At 37.7% G+C, this 12,670-nt stretch overlaps 1 protein-coding gene across 1 annotated transcript; it reads left to right on the top strand.

Moving 5' to 3' along the window:
* Window positions 1-410: 410 nt before the first annotated feature.
* Window positions 411-2,519, top strand: LOC126978009 (transcription factor JunD). The gene has a single exon (XM_050826743.1). The coding sequence runs from the start codon at window positions 499-501 to the stop codon at window positions 1,216-1,218; it is 720 nt and encodes a 239-aa protein (XP_050682700.1). The 5' UTR covers window positions 411-498; the 3' UTR covers window positions 1,219-2,519.
* The last annotated feature ends 10,151 nt before the right edge of the window (window positions 2,520-12,670 follow it).

Here is a 12,670-nt window from a genome sequence, read left to right as displayed (position 1 = left end):
CACAGCATTGATTTATATAAATGATAATGACATGCAGATATTACAACATAGGTACCTATATTATGAATAAGCCGATAATGGTTTCAATATAAAAATATTAATCTTTTCTTAACAGAAATCGGAGCCCTTTGTATTTTATGTGAAGTGCTTAATATTACTAAATATGCAGTAAATCGTTATCTGTGATACAATGGAAACAAGTCCTTTGATTCTCGGTAATCGCACCAAGTCGTAAACAGCCCGCTGTGGCCTCGCGTTTCGTTACCAACCCGCCGACCAATAGCGGTCATTTATCGCGTCATATCACGTCATTTTTAGCCAATGAGCAAACAGAATTATAACGCGATAGCTAAAAATAGCTTATCTGAGTCATGGAATAAAAGCAGTGGTTGTGTCTTAACAATGTTTAGAAACAAGTGGAACGTTGTGTGGAGCGGACGTCAGTTCTCCTCGAATGTGAAAGTTTTGTTTGGGCTGTCAGTTGAGTGAAGTTTACAGATGGTGCGGACCGGCCACGGAATGGAGACCACATTTTATGACGAGCAGTATCCCTTGAGTGGACCAGTTGAAAATTTGAAAAGGTCACTAACATTGGACTTGGAGTTCGGTCGGGGGAGAAGAACACGAAACGGTGCACCCGTACTGTCGTCGCCGGACCTACAGCTGCTGAAGCTGGGCTCGCCGGAGCTTGAAAAGCTCATCATGCAGAACGGCATGATCACGACGGCGACCCCTACGCCCGGCGGCGCCGTGCTATTCCCCCCCGCGATGCCCACGGAGGAGCAGGAGATGTACGCGCGGCCATTCGTCGAGGCGCTCGACAAGCTGCACCACGGCGAACCCGCGCCCGTCGCGCCGCGCCGTGTCTACGCAGACCTCGACCGGCCGCTAGAGCGGTACCCCACACCCGTCGTCAAAGACGAGCCCCAGACCGTGCCTAGCGCGGCAAACTCGCCGCCGCTCTCCCCCATCGACATGGACTCCCAGGAGCGGATCAAGCTCGAGCGCAAACGGCAAAGGAATCGGGTCGCCGCGTCCAAGTGCAGACGGCGTAAACTGGAACGCATATCAAAACTAGAAGACAAAGTGAAACTGTTGAAGGGCGAGAACGCGGAGTTAGCACAGATGGTTGTGAAGCTCAAGGACCACGTCTCGAGGCTGAAGCAGCAAGTGCTGGAGCACGCCAACGGTGGCTGCCACATCGACACCCACTTCTGAGTCCAGAGCGAGTAGCGGAGTCGCCGAGGCTCCCTCACATTCCATGCTAGTCGCGCCCGCCCGGACGCAACATACAAAGCGATTTGTGATCTTAATTTTATCGTGTATTATATAGTTAGCTCTTAGTGCTAAGGTGAAGTTAAGGAAAAAGGATGCTATATTGTGTTAATTATGATGCAGAACGTTCGCTTGTTGAACCACGGGAGTCGTACATAGCCTACAGCTTCCTTTGTAAGTCGCTGAATTATTGTTTTCTTTGTATCAGTATTGCGTTGTCTCATTATGAATAGTGTAGAAACTAGAAAGGATAATCGTGCACGTCATTGGACTGCGAACAGTGCGAGTTGGTGCGATGTTGCCGCTTTTATGATAGTATTTACCGCTCACCGCAATGTCAAACGTATCGATATTGGGATTTCCATAATCCATTGTTCACGTTACAAAATAACCGAGCGGAAAGTTTATAATGTTTGTTATTGACGATGTGCATATATGCATAATTATGTATAAAGAGAGGGAAAATTTGAGTGCTAATTTGGTGTAAGTGTGAGAGGGACAGTGATAATAGTGTTGGCAACATCGCATCCTACATGTACGAGCGGATGTTCTGCTAATTAAAATTCCGCCTGCGCCGCCCTCGCGGAATGGTGGCCATGTGTTCGGCAATCGTACGTTCCGTATCACGTTTTGTTGCACAAGGTTGGCTGCGCTCGGCGCCTTGAAGCCTGACGAGAGTTCTTTGATGACAAAAAGCTCGTGTGAAAGACTGATTGTATGTGAGGAGTTGTGAATGTGAAACAAATGTCTGATGATGTCGAATGTGTGAAATGACCCGGTGCTCTTTATTGGTCTTGTAACGCGAGGCCGTCCGTCAACGGTCAAACGTTGAAGTATAGAAGTGTATGACTGGTTATGTATTTATTAGTGAGAAAGTTTAATATTAGGATCAAGTAGCAATCTCGAGTGCCTACGCTTTTTAACGGAAGCCTATTTTATTGTTTTTGTTACCATAACGGTTTACAGTGAACAACTGTACCAATTTTATAAGTTACTATAAGTATACCATCTAACATGTTGAATTGTTATTGTATTATGGGATCTTGTCACATTGTTGAATCACTTGACAAGTGAACTGTTTATATTATTTTTATATACAGATTTCAGAATGTTAACAATAATTTGTAAGTATAAAGAACAGTTATAGTAAAAATAATATATTTCTATAAATTTAACAAAGTCTATTGTTTTATACAGAAGTATTGTATGACAGAGGGTAATAAAGTGAAAATTATTATACCATATTTAAGTTTTTATTTGAACCCATAACATTTGTTTGTATTAGATACCTATAACAATTAAAATTACAAAAAAAAAACAGTCAAAATGTATGCAGTATGTAATGATAACTTGTAGGTAATTAAAAGATGATGAAATTCAATGCCATTAGGTAAACAGCAATTAATATTTACAGGAATGTTTATTTTAGAGATTAAAGTATAAAATTACTGCTCAGTATTTCTCACATTCAAACATTTCAACTCTGATGGCAATCTTCTTGGGAAGAAATTTTTGGGCAAACATCACTTAAGGGCTTTTTGCGGTGTTTGACTTGGGGACAACCACTACAATGTTCGCTTGTGATTATCCTATAGAATATTTTTATCTCCCGTGACCATTCGCCCCCAAAGCCCTTAATAAGAGTAGTAGCAGTGCATATTATTATTATCACTATAATAAGTATATTATTCAACCAAATGCGCATAAATACAAATTATCATTCTTCGAACAAAGGCCAAGTCCATCACACTTCTGATTTTGTATTTTAATTTATCCGGGCTATGTGATTGTTTGTTCTTATTCGGATGCACTCTCTTGGCAATAACTGATACTTTCTTCATTCTTGAGAGAAGAGCAGAAACTTTTAGCAAGAAATTTGCAAGATCAACATCCCTGAAATAATTATTTCGCGTCATTTTAACAATCGCAACGATAGCTTCCTCATAGACCCCGAAGCTGGCTTGTTTGTGCGCCCAAATAAATTTTTGTTATATGTGGGTTGAGAAGTGGTGAGGCCATGGATATCTTCAACACCAGGGCACAAGATATGCATTGATTCCACTAACGGCCGTTCCCAATATTCAGTTATCGTTATAGTAATATCTCTTACTTGAGATAAAAATGGTAACTATCGTTGACTTTTCTGTTCCAATAAACTTATCTACGGTAACTCACCTTACACCTTATCCGTACACGCTGTCTGTCAATAGGACGTATAGCTTACCGGCGATAGAAGTTTGTATGGAAATTGCAATTCACGCGTCCCAGTATCACGCGATAAGAATGACTTATCGGGTATATTGGGACAGCTTCAGATTACTGACAGGAGAAGGTAGTAATTTATCTCTATCTGTAGATAGTATATTGGGAACGGCCGTACGTGTCTGTGCGAGACAAGAAGCTCTTTGCAGAACACGCTTGTAGAATGCCAGACGTCAACATGATGCGGATAAAATTTCGGATTTTGACGTCATATCCGGTATCAAAATACCGGATATGACGTCAAACAAGTCCTACAAGCATTCCCCGTGATATAGGTGGTAGAAGATGCAGAGAGAATTCACATTTCTACGCAACGCCAAAGAATCAAGCCGATCAGAGATGACTTGATCGTCGATGATTCGAGCCGCTCTTTGTTGCATGCGGTCAGATGGAAAAAGCTAATACTGGGAAGTGCCCGACAAGAGATGAGAACAGTACTGTTCTCATCCATGCGCGGCCGTATGCCTTTGTGATAAAAGAGCGAAATGTCTTGTTGCGATAATAAACCGTGCTCATGTCAGTTACTTTGGCGCTATCTCAATCTCGCAAGCAGCGCGCGAATTACACCGGGAGGCGGGAGGGAGGAAAAGGGAGTTAGCCAAGCAGAGAGGAGAAAAGACGCTCACAGCTAGGACGTCTCAAGCGAAGCTGTGCGGAGCAGGAGCATCGAGTTGATCAACGCTTGGCCGCACTTCCCAGGATCTATATATTAAACATATCATCTTTATGGCTCAATAATATACACTCCAGCTTTTCTTGTGGAAAAGGAGAACAAACGAGCGTACAGGTCACCTGATGTTAAAGTGCCCACCGCCGCCCACATTACTTTGCCACAACAGGAGCTAAGCGGAGACAAGAATGTATAAATTACGTTATTCTATTATAGTATCTCCCAATATTACCTCGTCTTCGACTTGATATTTGTGTTTATGTATTCTACTTGGTGCACTTAAAATAAATACAACGAGTATACGATAAACAGTTGCTAAATACAAAACAAGGTTGCAACTCCGCAAACATGTGTTCACATGATAAGCAGAAATAGACATTTTAATTACTTTAATTCAACATAATATGTATTACGCCGAGTTTGACTCATGGCTGCCTAAAGTTGGCCGAGTCCTGACTGACAAACAAAGAAAATCTTTAATAGATACAAATAGTTCTGTGATTTTGTACTACTTGAAAAAAAAATAACTTTAGACCACTTGGCTTTGTTAGTTTGTGTCCAATCCATTTCCATTGCAGTTTCCTCACGGCATAATATATACTTACACTAGCTGATCCGACAGACGTTGTTTTGTACATGATAAATAAACTACTGGTTTTTATGAATTTTTCAATATTTCATAACATCAAGAATTATTTCGTAAAATATGCTCCCTGTTGTTATAATGAAATTGTTTCACAGCAGAACTGTCAAACCATGCGTCACTAAATTCTCTCTTCAATTGCGTAAGAAAATCAGTTCATACAAAACAAATATTAAAAATAAAAAGAATTATGGGTCAATCGAAATAAAAACTATCCTATCTCTCAAGTTGGACCAAACTGCACTCCATGAAGTAATCCCCATTAAAATCCGTTCATTAGTTAAGGAGTCCATCGCGGACAAACAACGTGTCACGTAATTTAAATATATTAAGATATAAATTCTTGTCTGTTTGTATGTATGTATGTCCGGGAAAAACGGAAAAACCACAAAAGAGATATAATTTTTTATTTTGCATGAATTTTAACAATAGCTCGAGACAATATAAAGGCAATACAATCACGGACTAGTAAAAAAAGAAGGACTCCGCGCCGTGATATTAGCAAGTGAAGCACCTTTATTATAGTGTGTGTGGTTATGTGGTATACCAGTTACACAATTTTTCTCCGTTAAGTAATCATATATCCACAAATACTTTTATATTATTGTTTTTGCACTTTTTCACAACCCACGACGACAATTTTAAAATATTTTATTGCAACGCAAACTGATATGTCACAGGCGATGGCAAATCTCATAATGACGGCCGATCGGCTTGTATTGCACGTTTACCGGCTTGTTTTGGTGCCTCACTGTTATGTAAGGTGACACGGAGTCCTTATTTTTTTACTCGTCCGTGGCTACAATATGTTTTACTAATTATGCATACGCTAGATGATACGATAAAACTTGAATTTAAATGTTACTGAAAGATATCAGTAGTGGGCGTGAACATTTTATCAGTGGAATAACATATTATTATGTTTGATAGATAAGATATTAATATAATATGTAAAACACTAACTTTAAATTAATATTGGTCAATGCTGTGTATTTCAGCTATAGGTGTACATATTTGAATTATAAATAATGTAAACTTTATATTTGTAAATTTATTATTATTCATTGTTGTAGTGCCAAAAAAAATAATTAATAAAAAAATCAAGGCAACGCAACTAATGTTCGTCTCAAGTATTTCTCTCCCCTGAACAAAATCGACAAAGAATATGACAAATTTGACGACCTGTATATCCGAGTGGTTAGCGATCCTATCTACTAAGCTTGAGGTCCCGGGTTCGAATCCCGGTGGGTGCAGGCATTTATATGATGAATATGGATGTTTGTTTCTAAGTCATGGATGTTTAAATGTATTTATGTATGCTTAAGTAAGTATATTGTATTAAATATATCGTTATCTTGCAACCCATAACACAGGATATAATGCTTAATTTGGGGCAGGATAATTTGTGTAAAAAGTGTGTCAATATTATATTATATTATATTAAATTACACAACCTAATTAAAATATTTGTTCGTAATTTCCGCAATAAGTCAGTTTATTCGTCGACGTCGTCCGCCTGGACGCTGTAAGCACGATAAATCTAATATATAAAATTCTCATGTCGCGGTGTTTTGACTTTTTTTTAAATTTGTTTGATTATGAGTCAGCATTAAAAAATTACATATAACTTTAAATTTTCACCCATCTACGATCAACAGTTACTTCCGTATCGCGATTTTAATATCGGCAATACAACGTTTGCTGGGTCAGCTAGTACTATATAAAATAATATTATGTAGACTATCTTATGTTCTCCTAACCTGTTGCAAAATTGAAATTAAATCTATTCAGTAGTAGTTCCACTTTTTGCGTTTTGCTCGGACATACAAACAGGCCAAAATCCTATAAAGTAAATATCAAAATCACTTTATTCATGTAGGTCACGGAAATGACTCTATAAATAAAAAAAAAAAATCTTATTGAATCTACTGCTACTTCGTAAAGGGTTGAGCTAATGAGAATAAGTAGCAAAAAACTCATTGCCACTATTTTAAATCATGATTTATATTTTCATCATTTTACAAATCATTTCAATTACAATATAATAATATGTAAAGTGATGCAACAAACATACCCAAACGTCAAATAGTCAATGCCTTACACAAGTAAGTCAAAAAAGTAAATGTAAATTAGTATATGCTAATGTAACGGTTGAGCAAACAATAAGCTATAGTCACCTGTCAAAAGTTATGTCTGATATTTCCCTTTTTAACTTTAACTTTTAACTATGACAAGGAATAGGGTCGCGATGGTGCAACACATTCCGCAGTCTGTGTTAGAGTCATCGTTACTGTAAACTTTTGGCCAAAGCGTCCTTTTTTGAGGTGCGAGGTGGCAGAAACTTCTTCAACATGCCAAGCTCTTCTAGAGAGTCACCCAACTTCTTAACGTTGCCGAAGATTCCCAAAGAGCGCCTGGTGAACCCAGGTGCTTTGCCACCTCTCTACACTTTAGCAGAACATGGGCAGCAGATTCAACATGCCCCTATGTAGACATAGGGAGCTGTCTGTGACACCTATATTAAAAAGTTGCCTGTTAAGGTTGCCGCGACCTTTGGCTGCGCATAATATTTATCTTAGTCGACATCGAATAAGTTATAATATTTCCCTGGTAAATCGCAAGTCAGCCCAGGGTAAAGCTGCTTTGGCTTGCCTGCATTCCTCCAGGTCATCCCAATTTATTATCTCTTGATTATATGTTCCTGAACCGGCAGCTATGTGGCAGAGGCAGAAAAACCGGCCCTTCTGTTTGGATTTCAGAATCCCTTCTAGCCCTATAATCTGTCACCTCGTTGCCCTTGACCCTACTATAACCCTTAATCCACTGAAGTGTTAAGATATTGTTTATCTACTACCTAATTTTAGCTGTGGCATTCATATGATAGGCTAGAAATGATTACCCTACTTTTTAGGTTTTTCAGTACCGATTTGCTATTAGAGAGGATTTTATTTAAATGTGTTTGGGGTCTAAACGTAGACATAGCCACCAACATTAATTATTCTACTAAAGGCCTCTTTATAGGCTTATTATTATTAGGCTTCTGCAGTCTAAATTAAGGTGACGTCAAGATGTAATTCTACAGCGCCTAACAGGAGGTATCCGAGATGTTTATGTGTTATCCTACTACTAGCATTCTACATGTTTGATATTTGGGCGAATACTGCATTCAACTTATTGTGGGCATATTTTATAATTTTCTTTTGAGCAATTTTTTTTATGGAATAGGAGGCAACGACCAAACGAGCATACGGGTCACCTGTTGTTAAGTGATCACCGCCGCCCACAATCTCTTGCAACACCAGAGGAATCACAAGAGCGTTGCCGGCCTTTAAGGAAGGTGTACGCGATTTTTTTGAAGGTACCCATGTCAATTTATGGAATACATGTTTAAACATTCCGATAGAAGCAAGTAATAATAAACGGGTTGTATAAATAACAATGTACGTCCAGCGTTCCACATCAGTCCTATGTTTGTAAATATTATATATATTAATTATGTGTTAACAATAACTGTGTGTATCGCCGCTTTAGAACAGTAATAATTTAAGAGGCTGCGTTCAAGAAAACATGTCGCATGCAACGCAGAGCAGCTTGAATTGTCGGGGACCCAGTGCTCTGTGAACGGCTGGATCACTTGGCGTTGCGTAGAGACGTGCGTCGCTTCATTGTGTGTCTTCCGCCGCATTTATCACGGGGAGTATTCCGAAGAGCTGTTTAACCTGATTCCTGCCGCCGAATTTCACCTTCGCACGACACGCCCCAAGTTAGGATATCATCCCCACCATCTGGATGTGTGGCGGTCCTCCACAGTGCGGTTCAAGGAGCTTTCTTCCACGTACTACAAAGCTGTGGAATGAACTTCCTTGTGCGGTGTTTCCGGGACGATACGACATGGGTACCTTCAAAAATGCGCGTACACCTTCCTTAAAGGCCGGTAACGCTCCTGTGATTCCTCTGGTGTTGCAAGAGATTGTGGGCGGCGGTGATCACTTAACAACAGGTGAACCGTACGCTCGTTTGCCCTCCTATTCCATAAAAAAAAGTACTTTTTTTCCATTATTTGTCTTGCTAACGGTCTACTTCCCTCAAATATGTGCGAAGGGAACGATAGCTGGTCCATGCGTCAACTTGTGAACGTGTGCTGCTTGTGTTGCCAACTGTTATACATAGTAAATTAATCATTGTATTAACTTGATGCGATTATAAATTATGACAATCACCCCAACCATCATGTTCACGAAGCATCCTTACACAAATAATGAATTCAAGCAAGCTAAAGGTTGATGCATCCAATATAGGATAATTTATATTTATACAGTTTTTTTTATTACGATGTAAGAGTCAATGGTTCCACCTAGTACGCCACCGACGCTTACTTACCATAATGTTCTCCAATGCAGTCTTTTTCACATCCTCCCACACAGAAATTTCAACTGAAATCCCAATCAAATTAAATGGTCTGTATTATAATCACTCTATATCATTTGCGATTTCATAGTCAGACCCATTTTTATTTACAAATTAAGATGACAATAATATCATGCAATTAATTATCGTATAACTAAAGTAAAAATTTAGATTGTGTTAGGTTTATAATATTGTGAAGTGAAACCACAACAATATTTGCATGTCTGTCAATACGAAACATGTGCCTGCTCCTAAATTTGTAACAACTTTACTTGTGAATGTTTCTGGAAAATAAAGAACTTTGACTTTGAAAGATGTGATCTGATGTCTTGAAATAACAGAAATATTGACAACGGTGTTCCTTTTGAAATTTTGACAAAATGTCATGGGACACCTCTGACTTGCAAGACTGCTTGGATTTTAAACCAATATAACAAAAGCTATAAGTTTATGGGTGTGTTCCGATATCCACTGCGAGCACTGCACAGTGCTATCACTGTAGAAAAATTCGTTCCGTTATGGACTGCCAGTATACTGCCGCAGTACCCTAGGGAAATATATGACGTCATAAATCGCCGCCTTATTCTACTACTGTGAGCACTGGCGTTTTCGAGGTAAGGTACTCGCGGTACTTTGATCACGTGATCAGTCAAAATCACCCGAGTGCCTAACGTTTTATAAACAATACCTACAGTTTAATCCCAAATAATTTTAATTTGACAGTACTCCAATAACAGTTTTTTTTAATGAACTAGTAAACATTAATACACTCATTTTTAAATAGTAACCAGTATAACTGGCTATAAAGGAACGGCTTCACAGTATACTAAATTGACGTCACACTGTACAGTGGTCGCAGTGCATATCGGAACATACCCTATATCATTTATTTCTTTGACTTTTTTTAGTGGGCGGACTCGTTGCTAGACGTGAAGCAGAAATGTGCAAGTATTTTGTGTTTCGGTTTGAAGGATGCTATTCCTAGTAACATTTCCAGGCTAATGATATTATGCCGCTCAGAATATTGTGTTCAATCAACAACCCTGAGCGGCACTGCATTGTCATCGTGTTGTCACTTTATAAAATACATTCAGTTACTATATATTATACTAGCTGATGCCCGCGACTTCGTCCGCGTAGATAAAGGGTTTTTAAAAAATAATAAGCACGTTTGGAATTGAAGATTATCTCATGTCTTATTCCAGTTCCGGTTCCCGTTTTCGCTCCCGTTCCCAACATATTATATGAATTTTATTTCGAGGAAGATTGCTATGACAAACTAAACATACTAATGGTAAAGTTATAGCTCATAGACGTGAATTTTAAGCCATGGATTTTCCGGGATAAAATGTAGCCCAAGTCCTTTACCAAACTCTAGTATATCGTTGTACCAAATATCATCAAAATCGGTTCAGTAGCTCCGGCGTAAAAACGTAACAAACAAACTTACATTCTCATTTATAATGTAAGTAGGGATAATATATTATAATTTACAAAATTGCTTACATTTTCATAAACAATTACAAATAACATTGTGGTACAGAGTGGCCAGTGGTAGTGTGATCACGTTTTCCTCATAGCTGAAACACTTATCGACTTCACGGAATTAATTTGGCCTACTTGGACATTATTGTTAGCCACGTCTACTTCGAAGCGATATGAGTTTTATGGAAACATTTGACTCACACAATTGTTATGATAGCTTTATATTTATGATGTAATATGTATTGGAATCGTCTTTCGATACACTTGAGGAAATGTGTTTTCGGTTTTCATATTTTTTTTTATAATATTAAGTAGCGAGACGAGCAGGCCGTTCAGCTGATGGTAAATGATACGTCCTGCCTATTACAATACAGTGCCACTCAGAATTCTTGATAAACTGACGCCAAATATCAAAATGGATCACAAAAATATAAGGTACCGTTAGAAAGTGTCTCGTCAATTTAACATTTAAAATATTCTCGGTGCGCTGATAAAAAATGTCTTCAAGCGACAACGATTCTACTTCGTAGTTTCTTAAATCAGATGGTGTGGTGATTATTTACAATCTTTTGCTGGAAAAAACAAAAGATAATATAAAATCCAAAAAAAATTGAAAACAAAATGATGCAGGACTCGAGCCCACGACCTCTCGCGTTCCGTGCGAGTGCTCTTCCAACTGATCATCGCATCGTTCATACAATTTTGTTTTCAAATTTTATTTGTGTAATTATTCCCAGAAGTGAGGGTTATCACTTCAAAACCATAACAAATTGTTTAGATCTTCAATATCACTAGTAATAATACCTGAGTACAATATATTAAAACTACAAATTATAACCTACTTAAATGATTACTTTTGTAGCTCTTTCTACAGAAGTTGTGATAAGTAGAGCAAGTATTTTATATCTATTATTGTTCAGTACATTATAAAATCAATTTTTGTTAAAAGGCATAAAAGACATTTATTTTCTCAAAATTGATTCGTTTAGAATTCCTTTTGATGTCATTTCTAATAACTTCTAGATACTACTACCGCTTCGGAAACAAATGGCGCTCTGAGAGAGAAGAAGCGGCGCAAGAAACTCTCCCAGTATTCTTTTTTTGCGCTCTTTTCAATAAAAATATACAATATTGTACAGTCATTTCCATCGCTATAAAATAATCACAATCTAGTACCTGGCTGTCCGATCATTTAGATATTCGGCAGTGGAGTAATAGGATTTACGACAGAGCCATTTTTTTATAAAACATTTGAATTTATTTATAGATAATGCCTGAACAGTGGCTGGGACTTTATTATAGAAGTGTATACATTTATCCTTAAAGCGTAATGTACAAAATAAAAACAATTGAATATTTTTCAAAACAATACATAAGTTCTGTGTAATTTGTAAATAATACCAGATCCTTGAATTCTTTATAAATATTTTTTTTATATATATTCGCTTATAAAATGCTCTCAGAATACCATTATTTATTTACGGTGTGTGTGTGGATGATGCAGCTACTGTACTCGATAACTTTCGATTTATATTAATTTACATTTACTTTTTTGACATACTTGTGTAAGTAGCATGGCATAGTTAAAAGTTAAAGTTAAAAAGAGAAATATCAGACATAACTTTTGACAGGTGACAAAAAGTTGCTGTCATTGTGAGCTCAATCAGAGATCCACAACATCTTTTCTTGTCTATGGTTTTGTTTTACTTAAACAAAATAATATTTATAATTCCATCGTTTGACATACTTGAATTAGATTTTTGCTACTTAACACACGTAAGAGGTCTTTCAGTTGAAAATAGAAAACATCAGTAATTGCATGAAGTTCTGTAACCTTCTCCTATCCTTCTGGGAGATGTGATTGTATGAATGTATTTAAAACAAAAACAGATTCAAATTCAAATATTTTTATTCAAAATAGGATGTGA

This window comes from Leptidea sinapis, chromosome 46, assembly GCF_905404315.1.
Source record: "Leptidea sinapis chromosome 46, ilLepSina1.1, whole genome shotgun sequence".
In the NCBI taxonomy this organism is placed as follows: domain Eukaryota; kingdom Metazoa; phylum Arthropoda; class Insecta; order Lepidoptera; family Pieridae; genus Leptidea; species Leptidea sinapis.
The sequence above is the reverse complement of the archived record's forward strand: the minus strand, read 5'-3'. Positions and strand labels throughout refer to the sequence as shown.

Coding starts and splice junctions, on each gene's coding strand:
- LOC126978009 (XM_050826743.1), top strand. CDS start 499: ATGGTGCGGACCGGCCACGGAATGGAGACCACATTTTATGACGAGCAG.